The following is a 27119-nucleotide window of genomic DNA, read 5'->3' as shown; positions in this document are numbered from 1 at the left end:
GTTAACTTCCAATGTTTTTTCTGCTTGTCCACTGAGGCAATTCATGAAATGAACATGATTTTTAAACATGTCCATTACAAATAAGTCTTTTGAAAAATACATATTCATGAAAACAACAGATATTACATAATGCTAAAAATCTTTTTAAAGTTTCAGCATTCTTAGAAAGGTACGATAAAATGTTAAGTATTTCAATAAAAAAATTAATCCTTTTAAAAATGATTAAGAACAATTCTAATTTATTATTTTTATAAAATAGTATGTGCAGACTTTTTAAATTATAAATTACATTAATATTAATAAATGTGAGGTCTTTTAAATGTCTTGATTACCTCACTGATATATTAAGTTTACTAAGAAAATTTACCAAATTGTGCACTCAGATTTTAAAATAAATAATTAATCCCTTTTTACAAGTGTCAAAATAATAAATGATGAAATTTATGCCTGGCACTTTCCAAAATTATTTCTGCTTTTTTCATAAAACAGAACACTAACATAGAATTTACTTAAAATAACAAAAACTTTATTATTTTCATTTCTTCTTCTCTTCATATCAAAGGGTCAGAAATGACAAAGTTTTTCAAATTATATATAACATTTCCAAGTATGCGGTTTAAAAAAATAAAACACAAAAAAAAACACAGAAAAAACTTATTAAATTTCAAATTCCAAACATACTGTTCCATAGTTGGGATTTCATATCATCACATGTAACATCTAACCTGTATTATAATTTGATGAATAAATAATAAACCTATACTGTTACCCAATTCATAATAAAGACCAAATTAAACCAAGTCTATTTATTCCCTTTGTATAAATAATCTAAAATATTCAAAATTTTAAATTCCTCTGCTTACAAAAAATTAATTGATCGGAATACCTCTTTTATATATCCAGTAGTCTCACTCACTTAGCAATCACTTCCCCTATTTACCAAAATAATCTTTTCCACCTGCCACCCCGTGAATATAAAATAACACAAGTATGACTTCGAAGTTATTTTTTGTAATTCAGAGATCACTGTTTCCTCATCATTACTGAACTTCACTTTTTAATTATTACATACCAAAATCATATTATGTACCAAAATCTATCAACATATTCTCATCCTGTCAGACTATGCAGACACACAAAACAACCATTTACCATGGTTATACAAGAGAAGATTACTGTGACAATCCTCATGAATCAAGCAGATTTGTGGAAAGTGATCTTTCTTTTCACTGTTATCTCTTTTGCTAGAAAATCCAGAGAATGACACTCTAATGCAAGAGATCACTACAGATTTACAAAAGTAAATACATGTGTACATGTAATTTGTATCGATAAGCTTTTGATTATCTACACAAGGGACAAGAAACACATGATGAAAACATACCCTCAAAAAGCATTTGAGATACATTTTTGTATTTGTTTTTCACAAGACTGTATCTGAGAATTCAGAACACAATGAAAATTAAGCCTTATTACAAAGAGGTAAAGAATCATAAACATAATTATCAAAATAAAATTGAAATGTCATTATTGGCTTGAGTTCGTCATCTTCTGTTTATTTCTGATAGTGGCTCGAAGCTTACGTATTACCAGTCTATCAGGTAGAATCATATCACCTTGTTGTTCAAGATAATCCAATAAATTTTCAGTCCATTGGAGAGCAGTCGCATGATTAATATGCTTTTCTGGAATTAGTTCTATTTCTTCCTCCTCATTTTCACTGGATTCATCTGTCTGGCCTTGTGCTCTTCTGATGATTTCACTGTCACTTAACACTTCATAACCTGGTTCAGTACTGTCTATTTCAAGCCATTTCTCAATGTTCTCAGTAGACACATTTTCTAGTCCTTTGGTGTGTTGTAAAATGGTGGCCATAGTAGCCACAGAAATATCTTCTTCATCATCAAAATCCATGCATTCTTTCTCCTCTATGGTAGGGAGAATCTTCTTCCATGCTTTACTAATGGTAAGTGGTTTTACTAAATTCCATGCCATGGCTACTTCATAAAGTGCATCTAGCAAAGTAAGCTTCTTCCAGAATGATTTAAGGTCATTACCTTCTTCCAAGTTGTTCTGGAGAAGACCAGCACGATAGTTTCTCTTCATTGTTGCTATGACTCCCTGATCTGAGGGCTGAATCAATGAAGCCACATTTGGTGGTAAGTATTTAGCAAATATCTGGCCATCATCTGACCTTAGGACGTTTTCATTTGGATGTGTTGGTGAATTATCCAGCAAGAGCACAGCCTTTTCCTGTAAGCCTTTGGATCTTAAGTACTCTCGAACTTGTGGTACAAAAATTTTATCAAACCACTGTCGGAAAATAGAAAGGTCCATCCATGCACCTTTTTGGCTGAAGTAAGAGACTGGCAGATTTAAGGTATCAGTTGACTTGAAGGAGCGAGGTTTCTTTGCTTTCCCCACAACACAAAGTTTAAGTTTGTGTAAACCTGTTGCATTCGCACAACACATGATAGTGACTCTTTCTTCAACTGATTTGTGCCCAGAGACAGTGCATTTACCTTTAATTACTGAAGTCCTCGTAGGCAGGCACTTCCAAAAAAGTCCAGTCTCATCTGCATTATAGATCTGTTCAGGCTGCAAATTCTCTTGTTCAATAAAATCCCGAAAGTTGTTACAAAAATCTTCTACAGCGGTCTCATCTCCATTTAACCTTTCATTTCTAATGTTAATCTCTCTAATGCTGTGCCTCTGCTTAAAGCGAGTTAACCAACCGGCAGAGGGGTTAAAATCACCATCCATTCCCAAGGCATAAAAGAAGAACTCTGCCCTTTTTGCACAAATTGGTCCCGATATGGGATTCCCTTTTGCTCTTTGCTGGTTGAACCACTCCAGCATTGCTCTGTCCAGTTCCTCATACATGGATGGCTTCATAGACTTCCTCTTGGCCAGAAGGCTTGTGGAATCAGAGCTGCTTGCATAAGTGATAATCTTTTCCTTATTTTTTCTTATATCCCTAACTGTTGTCTCACCAATTCCATAAATCACTGCTAGTTGTTTGGAAGAACCTCCATCTTCAAGTTTCTTTATTATATCCAGTTTATCTTTAATAGTCAACACCACACGCTTCCGTTTCCCTGACATGGTGAGGCTCTGAGTCACCTCACACTCACACTATACCAACACACAAAAATCCTTCCTTTTCTTCCAGACTCACTTTAACAACTTTAAGTCTTTCAACCGTAACAGCCACCTGGTAGCCCTGACCCCCTCCCGGGCTTGACCTGGCTGGCAAAGGGACAGCAAGAGGTGAAAGAGGAGCAAGTCGTAGGGCACAGGCCTTTAATTTAGATGGGCAGTGGAGGAGGCCCCAAATCACCGCGGATAATCCGGATTACAGACATGTGTTTTATTACCCCAGTGGCAGTAAGGAAAATTATAACCCGGTGGTGGCCGCCAACCTCCTTCATGCCCAGCTCCGAGGTGAACGCGGTCACTAACCTCTGCCACACCCCAAAGTTACGGCTGAGAGCGGAAGAGCCAGAGAGTCGGGGACTGACCCCCTTCCCCAGAGGACCGGTTCCCTTTGATTCCTTCCCCAGAGACCGGGCCCTCCCGCCACTCAGACCCACTTCCCGGTGCCAGACTTGTCCCGGACAGTCCTCCCGGTCCCTCACAGCCCGCCGGGCCCTTCTTCCCACCTCAATTGCAACCAGGACCCGCAACGCTCCCTGACTACCGCGTAGCGGTCGCTCCTCCCCCAGCACAGGCTCCCGGAAGACGCCCCCTCCCGCCGCCGGGCTCCGCCCCTTGCCCCGCCCAGAGGTGGGACTTCCCCTGGTCCCCGGGAAAGGGAGGAGCGTCTCTCGTGGAGCTGGAGCCCAGGGCGGAGGCGGAGGAGGAGGAGGAGGAGGCGGAGGCATAGGCTAAGGCGCTTTGAAAGGTGAGAGCGCGAGGGCGGTGCGAGGCCAACTCCCGGCGGGAACTCGCTCTAACTCCTGCTCCGGCTGCTAAGGGCTTATTAGTGGGGTAGGGGAAGCCACGCCTCCTGGCGGGCCCAGAGAGCAATTCTCCCGCGCGTTTTACGGAGTGCAGAGGACAGGTCCCCGAAGCCGCTAGCTCCACCAGCCCTCCTCCTCAGCTGAGCTGCCGTGGGCGCGGTGGTCCTTATTTTCGCCATCAAGAGATGCTCGGAACTGATGCAGGGAGCTCGATCGGTGATTTCTCAGGTTTCTGAGCTTGCCAGACCCTTGCTTGTGTTCTGGGAGCAGAGCCCCGCAGGGCTTTTGGGCTTTCTGTGGTCCTGCGCACGTCCCCGCGAAGCTCTGTACGGCTGTCGTGTTTCCTAGCTACCGTTCCTCTCCCCACTGGAGACAGTGACTCGCGAGTGGGCGGGCGGGCTGGGCTGGGTGCCCGCGTCCCGCCAAAGAGCCAGGTTTGTAATCATGAAAATGACACTGGTGTTAACTCCGGAGAGGATTAGTTCCTCCCTCTACCACTTCTCTCTGCTGGATGTGGTGAACCACCTTCAGTGTAACCATTTTAATGAATATAGTTATCCCGGATGCCAAGCTGGCAGGGTTCGCTCTGAGAAATTGTGACGTGTTGCATCGTGTTTCTAATGGGGGTAATTGGCTTTCCTGACTTTATATGTTTTTGTTTCTTATTTCCTGTTTTTGTTGCAGTGTGCTGTCTGTCCTCTCTTCCAGCCAATAGAAGGACTGATAAATTTATTTACAATAATGTAATAAAAACTTAATCCGAATCATGAACTGAAATCCGAAGCTTTCAAGTTGTGTATTTTGCTAGTTTATTTTTGATGTCTGTAGTAATTTCATCAGATTGTGAGCTCCTTGGGAGCAGAGACCGTTTTATTTATTTTGTATTGCCACAGCTCCAAGCATGTGTTGGCATTTTGGCAGAGGTTAAATAACGATTTCTTTGGTTTATTAATATTTCTTCTGTCGTATAAAAGAAAACATCCGGGAGGAATGATGTTTTTCAGGAAAAAAAAAAGGTGCATCCTTTCTGGTGGAACTTCAAATAATGACCTGGGGTTTTATTCCCCTTCAAATCTTAAAAGTTGGAACTAGTGTAACCTACATTGTTTTTACAACAAGTAGGTGATTCTAGAATGAATCTTTTCTTGTATATGAATTAACCTCAATTCCTTTGGAATTTCAAAGGAAAGGATATTTATTCTCAGGAGACATTCAAATGGCATTATCTAAGTACCTAATTGTAGGTAAAAAGTTACCGTGTTAGAGAAAGAACACAGGAATATAGGTCATCACCTTTAGTTTATATTTTTTGACTGACAGTATAGCTATGTATGCACGTGCCTCTTATATAATATTAACCTGACATACAGAGATAGTATTGATCTTCTTCATTCACTTATTTAATGCTTTCTGTTCGGAGTCTCTGTTTTTCTCTTACAGAAAAGGTAAGATATCTTTACAGAAGCTTGATAAAACTTTCATCTCAAGAATTGAGTGTGTATTCAACATATACAGAAATTACATCCATTTGCATGGATTCTTTTTTGAGTGAATCCTACAGACCACAAGATGTTTTACCCATAACCTAGCTTTACCTCTCATTTCTCTCCCCAGATTCACTCACCTTTTCTCTGTCATTCTTCCCTCCCCAGCTAATATGGTAGACAGATTTGCACAATTTAAAATGAGGGGCCAACTACATTCAAATGATCTTCTCTTTAAATAATAGAATTTTGGCTTTGTCAGCATAAATGTCAATTTTGAAATAGAGACTGACAATTTTGCAGTTGGCCAAATGAAACTTGGTTTACTTTATATAAGTAAAGTATGACTCCTTGAGCTTTCAAATTTGGAAACTTTTTTCATCAGAGACTGCCTTTCTCTTGCATTTTTACTTTTGCACTTACTGGGGACTACCTTAAATTTGGTAACCAGTGTCATCAGGTGGTAGAGGGAAGTCTGCATATTTTCATCTCTATCGTACATTATTTTCTTGCTTAGTGAATAATTTTCAGAAGGTTCTGTTCTAACCCATGTGCACCAAAAATTCAGCTACATAATTTTAAAAAGCATGTTTGTAAACTATAAATCATTTTATTGGTTATTTTTTTGAAACTAAAACAACATGAATGAAAGATTAAATAATGACAACTTTTTAAAGACTTAATTTTTACTACCTTGTATAAATATGATATTGACAGCAGTCATTGTATAGCACTGGACGGGGAATCAAGAGACCTGGTTTCTAACCCCTGCTCTATCACTAACAAGCTGTGTGATCTTTGGTAAGTCATTTAAACTCTGGTGTCCTTGGCTTTGAAACTTACAAATGAGTCAGATAATATCATCTGCCCTGGGATCATTTAGTATTTAAAAATAAACTGAAAATGCACTGAAATTTATGAAGTTTATATTATAAATACAAAGATTAGAAATGTGCAGTAATTTTTAATAGTGTGATAGTCTTAAACTTTTCCACCAGTTTCATAGAAATAACTAATTTATATGATAAATAACTTTTGTAAGCTATCTTCCTAGTGGATTTCAATCTGATTTGGGGCACTAATAAACTCATCTTTCACTTTAATGTTCTTTATTGTCCATATTTGGTTTAGTGTATCTACTGAAACCGTATCTGTCATTTACTTTCATAAACTTTTTGTTCATTATTTCTCACAATTCAGATAGATTTACTAGAAAGCTTTATAATTACAGCATGATACACATGCACATATGCACAATTACCTTATGCAAATTTAACTAAATCTGCTTAGAAATACATCTTTGTACTGTATAACTTCCAAATATAAGCTGGCTCATTTTTCTGGATCTTAAACAAAGAAACAGTAATCTATTTAAAACCTGGAGGAGAAACTGACTGGACATATCGTAAAAGCAGTGTGGTGGGTACACACGCACACAAAAACAGACTTTGAGGAATAATATAGGGATTTCATACAAGGGTAATTTTGACCACACATAGTTTTCATCTTTGCTGATTTTTAATAAATGCTGTCTGTAATATGTAACCCAAGTATAATTTCAGATACCAGACTGTTTGGTCTATTGAATAAGGTTTGCTAGATTGTTGTTATCAATGCTGATTTTATCTTGTAGCTTTACTGCCGTAAGGTTATACTTCAATTTACACTAAAAAGATTATTCCTAATATATAATCATAGCAGACCCTGTTCTAATATTATATGTATTGTTTACCATTGTAGAAGCAGTCATGTCTTATAAACACATGCAGTCAAATGAATAGTATCTTCTTCATCTCTATGAAAAAAAGTCATTATCTTGGGAAGTTCCGAAACTGACTAGTAACACTGCCATTATGCCAACAGTTGGGGCTTTGTGTTTTTGGAAGTACCTTAAGAGTTTACAGGACTTTAAAAATATCTTAATGAATTTATCTCGTGAAGTTGATTTCTAGAAGCTGTCAACAATCTCATATAATGGGTTAAAAAATAAAGTATGATTCATTTTTTTGTTCCTATGGTTTGCAGAAAAGCTCCAGAAATATTATATGCCATGGTGGAAATATTAGAATAATCACCCTTATAAAGTGATTTATTCAAACAGGATAGCACACAGTTGAGTATATAAACACTTATGCATGTATTATGAGGTCAGTCTTATTACATTGTGATTTTATTTCTGTTCCTTAGCAACTGTAGAAGTACGTATGTGTTACTGCTTGTGTAGTAATCTTACCCATCATTAATTGTTCCTTTAATATATACTGTTGATCATTTTAATGGAATTTACCATATTCTAAAGCAGAAACTGACAGCTTTTGTTTTTCTTGTCAGTACCATCCTCAGCTCCTCCATCAAAGTTTTTTGTTTTTGTTTTTGTTTTTTCACTTGACTATATTATTGGATTGTTAGAAAGTTTTCTGTTGGATTATATGGTATCATTAGCTAGAGTCATTTAAAGCCATTGCCATTTTACTAAGGTATCCAGAGGCTGCAGTCTTAATAGGTTGTTTCTCAATTTTGCACTGCTTGCTATCTTTTTATGTCAGTTGCTACTTTGAAACTTTTTCCATGTAAATTGATTAATCCTTTTTTTTTCTGAGAGGTTTTTTTTTGTTGTTTGTCTACGTTTTTTTGCTACAGGGCGCATGAGCTCACCAGACAGACAGAGAGAGACAGAGAGAAAGTGAGAAATCACCCCCCAGGAGGGATGGCCATGCCACAATCCCTTCTCTTCCATTCTCCTCTTGGGATCTTAGGCACGCACGCACATGTGCCAGGCGTGAGTTTTAAGCCACCAGGTCCGGGATGCAAACCACGGTCGACTACGTGGGAGTCCAGCAACATAGCCATTACGCTAACTGCTGGTCCTAATCCTTTAAGTTATAATTCATATGGTTTCTCTAGAATCCGAATCATCCTGGTAATCCTGTCCTCCATTTCCATCCTTGTCTCCTCTTTTCCACCATAAAACTTCTTTTCATGCCTTTTGGTTCACTTATTTACTGAACATAGATAGACATTCTTTGTCAATGCCAAAATTTTGCCCTTACCATTTTGACCTGCTTGAAACTGTTTTCATTCATTTTCTCTCAATATAACCAATCCTTCAGAATTAGATCATACCTGTTCAAGATAATCTTCTGGAAAGCCTTTCTTCTACTGATCTTCCTGCATCTTTACAATTGTATCACAGTTACTTTTATCATTGATTTGGTACTAAGTGAATACTGCCTTTAATTTTTCTGTTATATGTTTGTGTGTTTAATTCTGCACATAGACGATAGTCTCCTGAAGGACAGGGCCATAATTTGTCTATTTGTCTATCTTCACATCCCTTTTCAGCACAATATATAGCATAATTCAGAATAGATGTTCATGTAATTGTTTCATGGCTGTTCAATAAATTATCTTTTGAATAGCTGACCTACCATTTTCACTTAGATATTTATGTGATTTTTTCTGTGGTCCATTTAATAATGCCAAATAAATATAAGTTGAACCATAAACTCATTTATTGCTATAATCTGATTATCATTGTTATATTCCTAATAACTTTATTTTGTAGAAGCTTAAATGAAAATGGTACATGTTAGAAGACATGAAACAAGGAAAAACTCTAAAACTCAAGTGCCTGAGCAGAAATCTCGAGTCGATTGGAGGCGGACTAAAAGAAATAGTATCTCACAGTTATTTGATAGTGATGATGACCTAGAAAGTGATGAAGAGCTTGATAGTGATGAAAGTGTTGATGATGAAGAGCTTGATAGTAACAAGGGGCTTGATGGTGATAAAACACCAGAAAATGAAAGAGAGCTTAAATTAATAAAGTTGAAAGCGAAGGAAAAAACTATAAGCATCTAATTAACACTAGAAATAGTTTAATAAATGAAGAAGAAATGAACAAAACTAAGCATGAAAGTACTCACTTAGCAGATTATGAAAAGCATCCAAACCAAGAGGACAATGATCTCAAACATACTGGACAAGCAATAGAGGAGGATTTAGAAGAACACATTATGAGAGGGAAAAGAAAAAGGATCTCTTCTGTAATGTATGACAGTGATGAGAGTGATGACAGTGATATCCTAATTAGAAAAGTAGGTGTTAAACGTCCTCAAAGAGTAGTTGAGGATGAATGTTCTTCAGTGGAAATGGAACAAAACAACCCTGAGAAAACAGTGGCTGCACGAAAGCGAGAACAACTCCAGAAGCTGAAAGAACTCTCAAAACAAAGATCTCATCAGAGACGCAATAGTGGTAGAGATTTTGAGGTGTGTTATATTTTGTTGGTGGTGTTATTGTTTTTAAAGTCTTAAAATATTTAATTTTTATAAAAAGGAAAGTAATGATTGTGTTCTATTTCTCAATAATTATATAATTTGTTTTTTTACAAGTATCCTTGAATATGTTTGATTGCACTGTTGTATCTAAATATTTTATTTTATCATAAACCTCAGTCCATCAATCTTTTTGAAAATTGAAAGACTACTTCTTTTGTATGGTCTTTCTTGTTGTTAATTCCTTGAAATCTTAATGTTCATTTTAAATATTTGACCTCACTTAGCTGAGGTATATTATCTTCTCTCTGTTATTTCTAAAGTTCAACATTTAACATGACAGAATTCTTTATTTTTAATATTAAAATCTTGTTAATTTTTGTGGGTGATTTCTTTGCTTTCACATTTAATCTTTCAAATTCACACTGACTATTGTATAGGCATACTTCACTGAAGCACTTTTATTTTAATTTAATTAGGATGATGAAAAGGAATCATGCCCAAGTAGTGATGAAGATGATGATGAAGAGGAGGAGGAGGATTATGAATATGATGAAGATGGAGATGATTATATTATTGATGATTTTGTAGTACAAGATGAAGAGAGTGATGAAAATAAAAACCAACGGAGAGAACAATTGACTACATCACAACTGAAATTAGTAAAACAGAATTCTCTTTGTAAGTTAAATATCAAGAAAACATTTTATGACTTGTTTTTATCATATTATACCAAGCATCAACTCAGCCTTCCAGTATCACATTCTGAATCATTGGTTAGGAACTGATTTCATTTACAGATAACATTTTTAGTCTAATAATTATTTCCAATGGTCTTAGCAACCTATTACACTTCAAAATTATTGACTCCCAACAAGCCTTTACTTCTGTGTGGTATATCCATCAATATTTAACGTTTAGGAATATAAAACTAAGAAATTTAGAATGTATTTATTCATTTAAGAACAGTGTAGGTAATCATGTTAGCAAAAATAACATTTTTGTGAAAAAACTATTTTTCAAAAGAAGAGCATTACATCATTTTACATTCTTGAATGTATCACTGTATCTACCTTAACTGGAGACAGCTAGGTTCTTTTTCCCTTTTTTTCTTTGTTATTTGCCAGAGAGTGTGTGTACACGCAAGAGAGAGGAGAAAAAGAAAGTAGCCTCCAGTGGAAGAGATCACACCATAATCTTTTTTCCTGCATTTCTTCATCCTTTCAGGATTTGGGGCATGCGCATACACACACACACACACACACACACACACACACACCAGGACTAGGGTTCGAACCATGATCAGCCATGTGAAATTTTCATCTCCCTAACAGTTGAGCTATTGGACTGACCTGACAGCTGGAATCGTTTATCAGCTTTTGCATTTGGTCTGTTTAGATATGCTGTTTCAGCTGAAGTATGTGGAAATTCACCCATACAGATAAGTGACTGGAAAAGGAAGAGGTTTTAAGATCTAACATACACCTGCTTGGATTCAGGACTTGCTTGGAGCCTGTCATTTATTAATTCTGGTAGAATGGAAACTTCTACCATGATCCTGCTTCATAGTTGTATATTTGGAGTATGTAACTTGTTTTGAGTACACAGAATGACAGGAGTTTGCCTTGTGTCTGGAATGTCTTTTAGTATTTGAATTGGTGGTGTAATAATGTAAGACTTTTGAGACTACTGGGATGAGATAATTACATTTTACACATGAGAAAGACATGAACCTTGGGTGTCAGAATAGAATGTTATGGTTTATTTCTCAAAGTTTATGTTTTGGAATTTGGTTTGGGAAGGTGATGGGCCTAGTGGGCAGTGAGTGAATCGTGGTGGCAACAGTCCCATGAATAGATTAATGATGTCTTGAAAGACCCAGTGAGTTCTAGCTCTGATGAAAAGGAATTCTTATGAGAGCTGATGGATAAAAAGCTGCCCATAGCTTGCACTGTCTCTGTATGCACCCACAATCCTCTTCACTTTATTGGCCATGTTATAGACCTATGCCTTTGGACTTTCCAGCCAACAGAATCATGAAGTTTGCAAATAGACATCTATTTTCTTCATAAATCACCCAGTCTCAGGTATCAAACAAAAACAGACTAAGGGGACCCGCAGATGGCATAATGGTTATGTCACTGGACTCCCACCTAGTCAACCATGGTTTGAGTCCTGGACCCAGTGGCTTAAAATTCGCACCAGGTGCGTATGTGTGCATGCCCAAGATCCTGAGAACAGAATGGAGGAGAAGGTGTTGCAGCACAGCCATCCCTCCTGAGGGGATGAGTTCTCACTTTCTCCCTCTCTCTCTCTCTTTCTCTCTGTCTTTCCAGTGAGCTCATGTGTCCTATAGCAAAAATCTCTTTAAAAAAAAGAAATGTTTTTCCTTCAAAAATACATTCTTTATAAATATTATTTTAGAAAAGGCCATATTTACTAAAATTAATTATAACATGGTTTAATTTAGATGTCACAGTTTACAATAAAATAATAAACTGAGGTATGAATCAAACTTCAAGAAATTTGGCTGTTAAAGAGATGCTAGTAACAGAAATCTATGTACTCTGAGTTAAAAATTGTTTTCCTTATCAATAAGCACCAGTTTATTTGCTACCCAGAAACCTGACTCCCAGGTATACTCAATTAGGAGAGTTCAAAAAAGTTTGTGGAAAATGTAATTAAAGTTTATTTTGCTGCAAAAATGTCTTGTAATCCACACATGATATTTTCATGATGTGCATTTTCCATGAATTGTTTGAAGATCCCACTTACCTCTAGAATGTGATAGAACATTTACTGAGAAATATAGCCATTTCTGCTAATTAATGGAAATAAGAGAGATAGGGAAGGTGAGAAATCATCACTCAGGGAGATGACCATGTTGCAGTCCCTTTTCTTCCATTCTCCTCTTGGGATTTTGGGAACCTGCACACATATTTCCAGTGTGATGCTCAAACTATCAGAACCAGGAGTTAACCATGTTCTGCCACGTGGGAGTCCAGAGCCTTAATCACCATTCTATCTGCTGGCCCCACCTTTGTGTGTATGTGTGTGTTTTAAGAGAGATTTTTGCTGTAGGGTGCGTGTGTTCAACAGAGACAAAGAGACTGAAAGAGAAATAACCCCCTTGGGGGGGATGGCCATGATGCAGTCCCTTCTCCATTCTCCTCTCATGATTTTGGGTACTTAATGCACATGCTCCCATGAGATGAATTTGAAGCCACCAGGTCTGAGACTTGAACCATGGTTGGCCATGTGGGAATCCAGTGACATAACCATTACACCATCTGTTGGTCCCCCACTTCTGTGTTTTTTAAATAGCACTTTTGGATTTATAAAAATACTGAGTAGAAAGTACACTGAATTCTCATATACCTTCTCTCACGCAGTCTCCTCCATATGAATTAACTTGCATTAATTTGGTTCCCCTGTTAAAATCAATGAGCCAATATTGATACATTATTATTAACTGTAGTTCATAGTTCACATTAGGGACTACCCTTTCTATTGTTCCTTCTGTAAGCGTTTTAACAAATATTTAATGACATGGATCCACTATTACTTTATTTTACAGAAAAGTATCACTGTCTTAAAACTAACCTCATGCTCTATTCATTTCTCTCTCTCTCTTTAACCCTTGATAACTACTAATCTTTTTATTTTCCCCATAGTTTTGCCTTTGCCACAACGTCATATAGTTGGAATAACATTGTGTATACATTTTGAGATTGACTTCTTTCATTTAACAATATTCATTTAAGTTTCCTCTATGTCTAAACATGACTTGAGAGCTCATTTCTTTTTATCACTGAAAAATAGTTTACTATATGGTATTGTCCATTCATCTTTCGAAAAACATTTTGGTTGCTTCCAAGTTTTGGCGATTATGAATAAAACTACTATAAATATTCATGTGCAAGTTTTTCTATAGACATAAACTTTCAACACATTGTTCTAGGCTTAATTTCAATATGAACATTTTTGTCTTAGGGAAAAATTTATCTCATTTTTTTTAATCCATTATGTTTTCTCTAGTGTGTGTGTCACTGCCAGAGGGAGACAGACAGAAAACAATAAATTACCCCAGAATGAGGCAAGGTCATTCTGTAATTTCATCTCCATCATTTCTTCATCCCATCAAGAGGATCTTGAGCACACATTCACATGTGCTTGGAGTGTTTTTCAAGCCACAGGGGCCAGGACTGGGAATTTTCTCTTTTACAAACATGCATGTACAAAAAGCTTTTCACTTATCGAGGAAGTTCCAACATTTTGTGTATAGACACATACTACAATGCTGACACACGAATTCAATGTTATGATAATGGATTTTTCATAATTTGCAAAAATTGCATAAAACAAATAACTCTCTAAAATTTTACTCAAGGTATACCTCCAGTATTAAAAATGGACAGAGATGAAATACATACCACAGCAATTTGTGGAAATTATTACTGAAATGTTTAAATGGTGGGAACAAAATTCTTTAAAAAAAGAAAATGAAAAAATTATTTTCCTAGAATTTAGCTTTGTATTCCTCTTCTATAGCCCCCACCCCTTTTTTTTTTAAGAGACTAACAGTCTGAAATTTCAACTTTCAGAATTTCAGCATTTGGGGTTTTAATCTTTCACCATTGTGATTTTTGAGGTTTTAGACATTAGGGAGTTTTAAATGTAAGAAATTGTGATCTTTTGGGATTTTAACCTCTAGGACTATCATGTTTAGGATTCTGTCTTTCAAGGATGTGACCCAAATCCATAAAATTGATACTGAAAGCAGCAGAGAGCAGAATTTAGCAGAACAGAGGATCTCATGACTGATATATTGGATAAGTCTAAGAAGACATAGTGTATACAAGAAAAAGAAAACAGTTCTGAGGAAGAAAATAATAAGTGACTAAAAACAAAGACCCTGTTTCACAAATTAGTAGCCTGTGGGATGGGGGGGGGTGCTGAATACACAATGAATGTAAAAACAAAAGAAAAATTCATTAATTGAGTCAGATAGGCAAAAGAAGATTTGAGTCAGATAGGCAAAAGAAGATTTACTAAAATTTGTGCCATATTTTGGTGGTATAAAATGGTATAATAGAAAAAATTCTTGAGTTATTTTTATATACATACATAATGTATATAATAATATATACATTATAAACAATACATGTTTTGTAGATTAAAGAAGCTCATGTGCAATAAATTGATGAAAACAGTTTTACAAATAGACATTCAAATTCAAGAATAAGACTACTAATAGTTTTTTTAGAACTATAAAGGTAGTTTAATACTGAGACTTATACTACTGTTACATTAATGTATCAAAAGATAAAAATAATATCATTTATTAAGATTCTAAAACTGAGGAAGAAGACAAAAATGTTTCCTACTAACTCTCCTGGATATTTTGAATAATGCATTAAGACATGAAAGTAGAACCAGCAGATGGCATAATGATTATGTTGCTGGACTCCCATGTAGTGGATTGTGATTCAGGGTGGCTTAAAACTCATGCCAAATGTATGTGCTTGTGTGCCCAAAATCCCAAAAGGAGACTGGAAGTGAAGGGATTGCGGCATGGCCATCTCTCCTGGGGGGTCATTTCTCACTTTCTGTCTCTCCGTCTTTCTGGCAAGCGCATGTGCCCTATAGCAATAATGTCTCTTAAAAAAAAAATAGACATGAAAACAAAACTACCATTTTGAGAAACAAAGCAGTTCATGTAAATACTTACAATGATGCCCAGCATAAAGTTGCTCAGTAATGTTTATTTTATTTATTTTTTTCAATTTGAGGTGCCAAAAGCTTAGTTTTACCAGCACTCACCCATTGGTTTAAGCATAATGAAATAGAGGCTCCTGACTTTTGAAGGAGATTTTGATGCACATTGGTAGGAGAGGGATCCTATAGGTAAGAGAAACTCCCCTGATGATTCTGATCTCTGCTGTTTCCATTCTCTCTTAATTTTTTTTTTTCCTCAGCCAGCACCCTTAACCGCGGTGCACTTGCCGGCCCGCCTGGGGCCACTAGGTCCAGGACTCAACTTGCCAACTACATTCGAGTCCAACAATGTGACCATTATGCCACCTGCTGGTCCCCTCTTCTCTCTTAATTCTAAATAGTGCTTTTAGGTTATTTGAAATAGAGCAGCAGTTTCCAAAAATTAGTAACATTGGTTATTAGCACACTTAAGATGGATAAATTCAGTGAGATAAAATATTCTTCCGTAATTTATTTGATAGTTAAACTTAGGGGCACAGGGGATGTGTTTGACTTTTTCTTTTTTGTTTCAAACTGTTAATATTCCCAGAACAGTTTTTCCTAAAACAAACAAAAAACAGTTTAGAAAGTGCTAGGTAGAGTATAGGTGAGTTTTAACACAAAATTATGTACCACTATATTATTATATCCAGAGTTTGATGAATTTAATCAAAGTTGAATTCTACTTTGTTTTCCAATTATGCTCTACTGATTTTTAAGAAAATATTATATTCATTAATAGCCACAATCAGGTCTTTTATAATTTTCAACTGATTATAAGCCTTCTGAATTCTAAGGCCCACAGTACAAATTATCTGCTATTGTCATTTATTTCATTACTATTTTCTTTTGGTCACTTTAATATTTCTGTGTCTCCATGAAAATGAATGCATAGCAAAATTTTCTGTGAGGTCTGTAAAAACAGTTATACAACTGAATTACTGAAATGAAAATAAAAGTATTTTTAAATTTTCAATCTTTTATTTTCACCTCCACTGGAAAGGAAGACAAAATCCACTCATAGTTGCTAATGATAAGACTTATTTTGCTTTAATTCCTTGTAAAACATTTCCCACATATTCTAAAATACTTAATATGTCTTCACAGGATTCCAGAGCAGAGTGTGTGTGTTCTGTGGTGATCATTTAGATCAAGGAAGGGGTCATGTTTGACATGACCCTTTTATTATATTCCACAAAATCTTAAACTTTCATCCAGACAATATGAGAATGGTGTGGCTCTTCTGTTTTATGTCCACCTGGCCTATCACAGTATGTGATTTTATGTATAAGATTGGGTTAGTGAGCCGGCAGGCTTATATATCGGATATGGAAAAGAAAAAATACTTTAAGTTGATGGAAAAAATTCTACGAAAGAGAAGTGAGCATAAAAGGAAACAGTTTTTATCATCATTGGGGTTCTGGCTTAGGTAGCTGTTTCTCAGACAGTTTCACATGGAATAGTTTGTACAAAGTAAGTCATATAAAACAATCTTTGCAGGGTTTTCTCTGTTCCTCCCTGACTCCAGTTAACCAGTTGATAATTAAGCTTAGGCACACAGGTGATGCTTTTGATTTCATTTCTTAACTCCAGTAGTCCGTGACTAGTTCTCTCTAAATTTGGAAAGTTAACATTTGAAATAACAACTAGAAAGTTTGAGTTAGAAGCCAGTAAATTTGGAAATAGGGATTTTCTCAGTGACTAGACAAGTCACCAAGGCAGTAATAAAATTAGTAAGTGATACTACTATTTATACTATTTATAGTATATACCTCCTAAGATTGGAGAAAGGAACCTCATATTTTTAGGGAATTGTTTTGTCTACTAGATTCTAATATTTATTAAAAATTAATTTCAGATTCTTTTAGTGACCACTATACTCACTTTGAAAGAGTTGTGAAGGCCCTTCTAATCAACGCCTTAGATGAATCTTTTCTGGGAACATTGTATGGTAAGTTAATAGTGTGATTGGGTCAATTTTTTTCAATTTTTAAATAACTTCACTTTTTAAAAAATAATTATTTAATTATTTAATTATTTTTTATTTACTGCAGGACACATGCACTCATCAGATGGAGACAGAGGGAGAAAGTGAGAAAGCAAGCCACCAGGTCCAGGATTTGAACTATGGTTGGTCATGTGGAGTCCAGCGCCTTTAACCAACATGCCACCTGCTGGCCCCAGTAACCTCACTTTTAACATTATACAGATTAGACCAAAATCAAGCAGCACCATCTTTAACCAGTTTTTCCCTGTGGGATTAAAATCCATTTATATAGTGAGTAATCAGAAAGGTCATGTTTGACATGACCCTTTTATTATATTCCACAAAATCTTAAACTTTCATCCAGACAATATGAGAATGGTGTGGCTCTTCTGTTTTATGTCCACCTGGCCTATCACAGTATGTGATTTTATGTATAAGATTGGGTTAGTGAGCCGGCAGGCTTATATATCGGATATGGAAAAGAAAAAATACTTTAAGTTGATGGAAAAAATTCTACGAAAGAGAAGTGAGCATAAAAGGAAACAGTTTTTATCATCATTGGGGTTCTGGCTTAGGTAGCTGTTTCTCAGACAGTTTCACATGGAATAGTTTGTACAAAGTAAGTCATATAAAACAATCTTTGCAGGGTTTTCTCTGTTCCTCCCTGACTCCAGTTAACCAGTTGATAATTAAGCTTAGGCACACAGGTGATGCTTTTGATTTCATTTCTTAACTCCAGTAGTCCGTGACTAGTTCTCTCTAAATTTGGAAAGTTAACATTTGAAATAACAACTAGAAAGTTTGAGTTAGAAGCCAGTAAATTTGGAAATAGGGATTTTCTCAGTGACTAGACAAGTCACCAAGGCAGTAATAAAATTAGTAAGTGATACTACTATTTATACTATTTATAGTATATACCTCCTAAGATTGGAGAAAGGAACCTCATATTTTTAGGGAATTGTTTTGTCTACTAGATTCTAATATTTATTAAAAATTAATTTCAGATTCTTTTAGTGACCACTATACTCACTTTGAAAGAGTTGTGAAGGCCCTTCTAATCAACGCCTTAGATGAATCTTTTCTGGGAACATTGTATGGTAAGTTAATAGTGTGATTGGGTCAATTTTTTTCAATTTTTAAATAACTTCACTTTTTAAAAAATAATTATTTAATTATTTAATTATTTTTTATTTACTGCAGGACACATGCACTCATCAGATGGAGACAGAGGGAGAAAGTGAGAAAGCAAGCCACCAGGTCCAGGATTTGAACTATGGTTGGTCATGTGGAGTCCAGCGCCTTTAACCAACATGCCACCTGCTGGCCCCAGTAACCTCACTTTTAACATTATACAGATTAGACCAAAATCAAGCAGCACCATCTTTAACCAGTTTTTCCCTGTGGGATTAAAATCCATTTATATAGTGAGTAATCAGAAAAGTCATGATGCATTTTTACATCATGGAAAAATACTTAAAAATATGGGAAAATACATCATGACTTCTCCAATGACCCAGTAGATTTTCTAAAGAAATGTAAAAACATTTCCACTGTGAACACTCTCACTTGTACCTCCATTCTGAGTATGGTAGTATTCATGTATATGTACCTTTCATATTGTATTGAATATATATTTTTGCTTTCCTCTTGTACCTCTGTGTAAGAAGAAATATACTTTATATATACATGTATCTCATATCTAGCACAGAATCTGGAACTTAATAGCTTATAAATATGTTGCAGTGAATATCTACCTAACTGACAAGAAAGAGTTTATTCACAATTTATTGAACAAATATTAAATACCTACTAAAGGCCATACATCACTCGAGGACTGGGGATATGACAGTCACTAAGATGTATTAGCTTCCAGCCCTCATGTTGCTTAATGTCTCATGGGAGAGACAGACAAAACGAATATATAATATTTCAGCTAGTGATTTTTAATTCTCAGACAAAAAGAATAAAGGATAGGGAAACAGAGAACAATAAAATAAAACCTATATTACATTAGTAAGATTGGTCAAAGAAGGTCTCTCAAAAGGTAACTTTTTTTTTTTTAAGGTTTTTGCCATAGAGCGTATGTGCTTGAAGAAGAGAGAAGGAGAAAGTGAGAAATCATCCCCTGGGGAGGATGGCCACACCACAGTCCCATCTCCTTCATTCTCCTCTTGGGATTTTGGGCACACACTGCTGATGTAATTTTCAAGCCATCACATCCATGATTTAAACCGTAGTTGACCATATGAGAGTCCTACATCTTAACCACTATACCAACTGCTGGCCCCTCTCAAGAGATAATGTTTTAACAGAAATTTTAATGAAGTGAGGGAGGAAGATGTGGATCTAGCAAGTGTTAAGATCCTTAAAGAATGAGTTTTGTTTGTCTAAGAACAAGGTGGTTTGTGTGGATGGAGTTGAATCCAGTAGGAGAAAGAAGAGTGGAGTTCAGAACAGTAGGCAGGGAACATGAAGGCTTTGTAAGCGATGGTAAGATGTTTAAATTTGTAGTAATTTAAAGAAACATGATAAATTTATTAGCTAGATGAATTAGAGAAACTAAAAAGAATATAGGGAAACAAAGCTTAATTTCACAGACTCACAAATTTGAATAAAATTCAAATAATAATATGAACCAAATCAGGAAGGTGAAATGAGTTTAGCATGCTAAAGGAGAGTGAGTTAGAAAATAAAAGTTGTTATTTGTTGGCAGAAGTTACCACTGACTCAGTAGAATCAAGCCAATTGCGGGCCTGCTTAGCTGTGGCAGTACAAACAGTAGGGTCACTTCTGCATGATGCTGGAAGCCATATGGAAATGCTTCAAGTTTGCTTCCTGAATCTACCTGAAGGCACTATTCTGGCTGCCTGTAGAGTTGAGGGAGAGAAAGAAGATTGCATTGCAAAGACTCTTTCAGTGGACACCCTGACCATGCTGTCAATGAAAGAAAGAAATAAACTTTAAAAAATGGATCTAATTGCAGAGAGCTTGGAAACCCTTCTAAAAATTTTTAGCTTAATCTGGAATTCAGTGGTTAATCCATGTCAGTTTTGTATAAGAGAATAAAAGATAATTTGGCAAGCTTTTTCATCTTTCTTAGTTATCAGAAAATAATGCTAAAGCTGGATACTTAAAAGGAGAACTATGCGATTTTTTTTTTTGCCCTATTTTCTTTCTGTAATGCTCTGATGGAATGATTTTTTTTTTATTTTTTTTTCTAATTTAAAATGCATCCAGAAAACCAACCAGATGTCTTTCTAAGCCCATGGGAAGAGATCCTTAAGTATTCAATTGTTTAAATATTTCATATATGGACAAAGTGATTGTTCTTTCTTTTTGTTGATCCCCTAAACAGATGGCACCAGGCAAAAATCATACGCACAAGACATGTTGACATCTCTTCATTATTTGGATAGCCGCTTTGTTCAGCCTCGTCTGGAGAGTTTAGCTTCTAGAAGTCGTTGGAAAGAGCAGTATAAGGTACGCAGTTTGTTTTTGAATCTCTGGTAGGGGTTTGGAGGCAGTAAACCTCTCGGGAGTCAATACCAGTCAGACTAAATAACCTTCTATAGCATGGCATTTCTCTTTGTTAGATAATCAGCTGGTTATTTCTCACTTCTAAAGGCTTTTACTAATAGAATATTCAATAATTAAATACTTCTAAATGATGAAGTAGGATTTAGTCCATCTTTTTCTTTTTTTTTTTAGAGTTTTGCCATTGGTCCTGTGTGCTTGCAGGAGAGAGACAGAGTGGGGAAAGTGAAAAGTCATCCCCCAGGGGATGGCCACACCACAATCCCTTCTCCATTTTCCCTTCAGGACTTTTAATGTGAATGTGTGTGCCTGGTGTATTTTTCATGCTTCCAGGTCTGGGACTCAAACCTCAAAGTTAGCCATGTGGGAGTCAGTACCTTAACTACCATGCCACCTACTGGTCCCCTTAGTCTATCTTTTTAAATGAGGAGATTGTCTCGCAGGATATAGATTGTTTCAGAAACAAGAGTTTCATAGACAAAGAAATTTGGGAAACAATAGGTTTAACTTAAGACTATGAGCACAATGGTCTGCACCTGTAATTCCATGAATTTGTTATTTAAGAACTTTTCAAGAGCATTGATAAATGAATTTATACTATAAATCTTCAAGAAGGGGATGTAAGAGCTAGCAGGTGATGTGGTAGTTGAATCCCACATGGCTGGCTGCATGGTTGGAGTATCCAGTGGCTTGAAAAATACGCTAGATCTCTGTGTGTGTGTTAGGCCAGTATTTCAAGAGAATAATAGAGGAAATGGGATCACTGTGTGGCCATACCCCTTAGGGGGTGCTATCTCAATTTCCTTCTATGTTTATATCTGGTGAGGCTATGTGCCCTACCTATAGTCCAAAACAAAATGGTGGGGGGTACAGAATGCAGTTCTTTACCAATTTGTGTTTTATTATGAGGCTCCTTTTAATAAAATACCCGTTGTCTTGTAGAATGCTTGATGTCCATAGAATATTGTTTGGGAAACACCATCCTATATAGTGTTTTCCACCCCTCTCTATTTTAAGATTTTGCAATATACCAGTTTAGAGAAGCGTTGTCTTAATTTATAATATGTACTGGATTCTGTTTCCTCAAGATTTCTATTTTATGATCTCAAATAGGAAAGGATGCTCTATCTGATTTTTAAGGTTTTTTTTTTTTCCTCTCTTTACTTCTAACATACTATGTTCTAAGATTACCAAGAGGTAAAATAGAAATATAATAAAAATTCAAGTTCCAGGACCATTAGATGGCTTAATGATTACATCACTGGGCTCCCATGTAGTTGACCACAGTTCGAGTCCCAGACCTGGCAGCTTGAAACTCACGCCAGGCACATGTACATGCAGGCCAAAAATCCCAAGAGGAGAATGGAGGAGAAGGAATTGTGGCATGACCATCCTCCCTGGGGGTGATTTCTTGCTTTCTATCTCCATCTCTATCTCCTTAGCAAGTGTACATGTCCTATAGCAAAAATCTCTCTCTCTAAAAAAAAAATTCAGGTTCCTTGAGGCCAGCTGGTGGTGTGGTGGTTGAAGGCACTGGATTCCCACATGGCCAACCACGGTTCAAGTTCTTGACCTGGTGGCTTGCTCTCTCCCTTTCTCTCCCTTTCTCTCCCTCTCTGGTCAAATTAAAAAATAATAAATACAAATAAATAATTATTTTTAAAAAATTCAAGTTCCTTTTAATCCTTCTAAGCACTTAAATTATTAGCTTCTCTAACTCATTTATGTTAAGAGATTTGATTTCATGCAAAGTTTGGTTAGCCTTCAATTACCTGATAGTAAATTAGCCATAGATAGATAGGTTTAGGAGACAGTGGTGAGATACAGAAAGAGTTAGAAGCCTTCAAGCTGGAGGATGGCTTGATTCTAGAGCCACCATGTATATTTGACTTTGTATGTTTTTAACCTCACTGAACCCCAGTTTTTTCCTCAAATTTTAAAAAATATTTGTCTACTTTGAAGGGAAGTATTTATTTACTTTGAAGATAAAGTACATAGCACAGCTCTCAGAACATGGCATAAATATTTTCTTTAATAGAAAGAAAATCAGCATATACTTATAGATCCTTTAACTTTTGCCAAGTAATTTACATACATATTTAAGTGCCCTATTTAATCTTCAGAGTAGTTCTATGAGGAAGGCACTATTATTTCTTCTGTTTTAGAAATAAGAAAACTGTAACTCAGGAAAATTAAGTAGCATAAGCTTCCACACCAATAAGCCAATATTTAAACCTCCGTTTCCAAAAACTATACTCTACCACACTATACCATACTATAATAGACTATACTGAGTTTGGGTAACCCAATGTTGAAATAATAATTGTAAGATAAAAAATTTTAGCTGCAGGGCCAGCAGGTGGCATGGTGGCACTGGACTCCCACATGACCGACTGTGGTTCAAGTTCTAGACCTGGCTGCTTGAAAATCATACCTGATACATGTGCATATGTGCCCAAAATCCCAGGAGAAGAACAGAGGAGAAGGGGTTGTGACATAACCATTTACCCTGGGGGGAGGTGATTTCTCACTTTCCCTCTCACCGTCTCTCTGTGGCGAGTACATGCACCCTATGACAAAAAACTTAACTTCTTTATTTTTTAGCTGAAAAATATAGAGACATTGATGATTCAGTAAGGTCTTAGTCAACAGAAACTGAGTTATGCTTCTAAAGATAAAGAAATAATATGAAAAAATAATTTTTTAGAAAGTTTCAATCGTTTAACCCAACAAAGCTTATTTTTTACTTATATGTCCAGTAACAGTTATTGGGGTGCTCTGCTCATTGTACTTACTTAGAGGACCAAGCTGTTAAAACTTTTATCCCAGGTTTCATTCACCATGTTCTTCCATGAGTACCAAAGAAGCAGGAAGGGAAGATGGCTCATCACTTACTCAATCTGAATTTCACCTTATAATGACACATGCCATGAAATGCCATGAAGTATGAGAAATGAAAAGTAGACAAAAGACAGCATTTTGAATCATATAATGTAAAATGGAAACTATGGATATATTGGATACTAAATCACCATCAGGTTGATAGAGAATGATGCAAACGTGGAATAGTAACCATGTTAATATACTCCCTATGTGCAGTTCAGATACTGTGGTAATACCTAATCTACATGACTAATTAGAATAGTAGTGCCCAGCATAGGCATAGCATGTGGACAGAAATATACAAAGGAACTGGGTACAATGGTGTACACCTATAATCCCCCAGCTACTTGGGAGGCTAAATCAGGAAGATCATGAGTTCAAGGCCTGCATGAGCAACATCGTGAGACCTCATCTCTTTAAAAAAAAAAAAAAAAAAAAAGATGCAGGTATAAGAACTCCATAGCTGAATAAAGCTTATTTATAAATGACAAGTGTTTTCTGAGTTTGTCTACTTACTGATAATTCAGCTATGAGACTATCCATATGCAATCCAGGACATTTGGCCATTCTAGCTCCAACTTACTTATTTTCACAGGACTATATCAGGTAACCACAGGAGGATTAAAGTATTTCTGGAATAGTGTGTGGAAAATATATCATTTATACAATTAAGAGTGAATGAGAAAATGTGTTTTTTCCCCTCAAATTTTAACTAGCCTACATGAATTCCCCTTTTTATTTTTCCTGAATAATAGTCTTTTTTTTTTCTTTTTATTTTTAAAGAGGTTTTTGCTATAGGGCACGTGAGCTCACCAGAGAGACAGAGAGACAGAAAGCGAGAAATCACCTCCCAGGGGGGTTGGCCACACTGCAATCCCTTCTCCATTCTCCTCTCGGGATCTTGGGCACGCACACACATGAGCTCAGCGTGAGTTTAAGCCACCCGGTCCAGGACTTGAACTGCGGTCAACTACATGGGAGTTTAGCAACATAGCCATTACGCTAACTGCTAGTCCCCTGAATAATATTCTTTATCCTGAAATTATCATGAAATTTTGCTGCTCTTTCTTTTCCATTTCTAACTAAAATTTCAGTATCACTAACTAGAGAGAAGTAAATGGAAAAAAGTAGATATATCAAAAACACTACTTGGTGTAGTAATGCTTAAGTGTGAGTGATATGAAATTAGTTATTTGTCCTTTTCTAGTTTCTTTTCATTTAATAATAGCCAAAATTATAAATTCATTGTTTTTAACTTGAAAACGTGTTGTCAAACACCTACTACGTGATCACTATTAAAGTTAGAAAAGCCAGTGTTTTTGCTTTCGTATCTTTTCCTATTTGATTCTGAGGATAAGTTTCAATTTGGTTAGATTGTTATTTTACTTCATTTTGTTTTTAATCTTTTAAACTTCATTATGTTTGTAAATTGTTTTCAGGAGCGGGTAGAAAATTATTCTAATGTAAGTATCCGTTGGAAGACTCCTGAAAACTGTTCCTGCCAGGCTTGTGGATTGCATCGCTACTGTAGATTTTCAGTGCATTTATCAGGAAAGTTGTATAACACCAGGACCATGGAAACAGATGATTTCATGTCACATGATAAACAGGTATTTAGGCTCTTCCATGTTAAAAAAAAAAGTCATGTTTTAGGGAAAAAATTATTGTGAGCACATTCTAAAGACAAGTTTGAGTTTATTGATTTAAATAAAAGTAAGTAGTTGCCAAGAAGATAGGAATTATAGATGTTAAGAAGTAAACAATAATGTTTAATATTTTCAAAGGATACTTTTATTTCATACAGGAAAAAAGACTTAAAAAGAGATTTCTAAATATTTCTCCCTCCCTCTTGTTCCAACTTTAAATTTTGTACAGATAAATTTCTCTTGTTCTGAGGAACTATAGACTACAATGTGATAGAAATACAAATCATATAATTCTCTGTATTTTATCAAGAACAGCTGTAGAAGATTTCTTCCTACACAATCTATTTTTATATCAGAAATGGAGATACACAAGGTATCCTTACTAGCCGTTGCAACTGTTGTGTTGTTTTACTCAAAATAAGTGGTATTGGCAAGTGAATTGTTGAAATGTCATTTACTGCCAGGACTGGTTTGATAATAATGTTGAGATGGAAAAACTACTTTTAATAAATAAATAACATACAATAATACCTGATTACTTCTAGTGATCTGAAAAACAGGAAGGTTTTCATAGAACAGAAATCCAAACACATCTTTCTTTAACTTTTGGAGATTTTAAGAAAGATTGTCAAATGTCCAACATGCCATCTTCATAAGAGAACACATCAAATCTGACTGTTGCCAGTTACTATGATGTGATTTCTGTTGTGGCAACATATTCTTCACTTATCTTTTTGTGTTTTGTTTTGTCTTTGTTTTGTTTTTTTGAAAAAAATCATTTAAAAATTTTTTCTTTTTTTCTTTTTTCTTTAAATTTATTTTTTTACATTAATTCACTATACATCATTACAGTATACAAAATGAATTTTCCATCCAGAATACACTGTATATTGGCTCAATCAAGCACATCAACATACATGTTCTCAGCAAATAATTTTCCATTTCTTATCTATTGAACATTGTAACCTGTGTGTTCCCTTGCAAAGTGACTTCAGGAAAAAAAAATAGTACAATTCAATTGTCAGATAAAACACAAGTTGCATAGATAAAAATTAAAACTATACCACTTATACTGAAGTCATAAAAGCATAACCTATGAGTAAATATAGGCATAGGAATGAATACATGAGTTAGCAAGAGTCTATTTATTTCTTTAGGTTACTCCATGAGAATAAGATTGATTGTGTCATAATTTTTCAAGTTCTTTTTGATGCATTTTGTACAATGGGCAAAATAATACAGATAAAATATATTTAATTTGGTAAGAAATTATGCTGTCTTCCCATTTTGGCTATAGGTTGTGTAACAAACAATAAACATTCAAAACAAACTTAAGAATGCTCTGGTTGGTTGATTTCACAGGAAGTGTATGAGTTGTATTCCTAGAAGTCCATATAAACATAGTATTTAAAAATTATTTTGGCTTGCTGGGGTCAGCAGGTGACATAGTAGTTAAAGTGCTACACTCCCACATGGCTGATTATGGTTCAAGTCCCAGACCTGGCAGCTTGAAACTCACACCTGGCATGTGTGTGTGTGTGTGTGTGTGTGTGTGTGTGTGTGCCCAGGATCTCGGAGGAAGAGAAGCG

The 27119-nt window shown here is 35.7% G+C and overlaps 2 protein-coding genes across 2 annotated transcripts in view; one reads left to right on the top strand and one right to left on the bottom strand.

The window, feature by feature from the left end:
• Positions 1-724: 724 nt before the first annotated feature.
• Positions 725-3709, bottom strand: JRKL (JRK like). Its single transcript, XM_006162589.3, has one exon. The coding sequence runs from the start codon at positions 3103-3105 to the stop codon at positions 1528-1530; it is 1578 nt and encodes a 525-aa protein (XP_006162651.1). The 5' UTR covers positions 3106-3709; the 3' UTR covers positions 725-1527.
• Positions 3710-3816: 107 nt separating this feature from the next.
• Positions 3817-27119, top strand: part of CCDC82 (coiled-coil domain containing 82) — a 24917-nt gene continuing 1614 nt past the window's right edge. Inside the window, 6 exon segments of the mRNA XM_027765995.1 lie at positions 3817-3904; positions 9012-9266; positions 9269-9717; positions 10203-10404; positions 20823-20947; positions 25324-25494. Coding sequence (XP_027621796.1) covers positions 9020-9266; positions 9269-9717; positions 10203-10404; positions 20823-20947; positions 25324-25494 — 1194 coding nt within the window. The 5' untranslated portion in view covers positions 3817-3904; positions 9012-9019.

This window comes from Tupaia chinensis, unplaced genomic scaffold (assembly GCF_000334495.1).
Source record: "Tupaia chinensis unplaced genomic scaffold, TupChi_1.0 Scaffold140218_1, whole genome shotgun sequence".
Lineage (NCBI taxonomy): Eukaryota > Metazoa > Chordata > Mammalia > Scandentia > Tupaiidae > Tupaia > Tupaia belangeri.
This window is presented reverse-complemented; position numbering and strand designations above follow the sequence as displayed.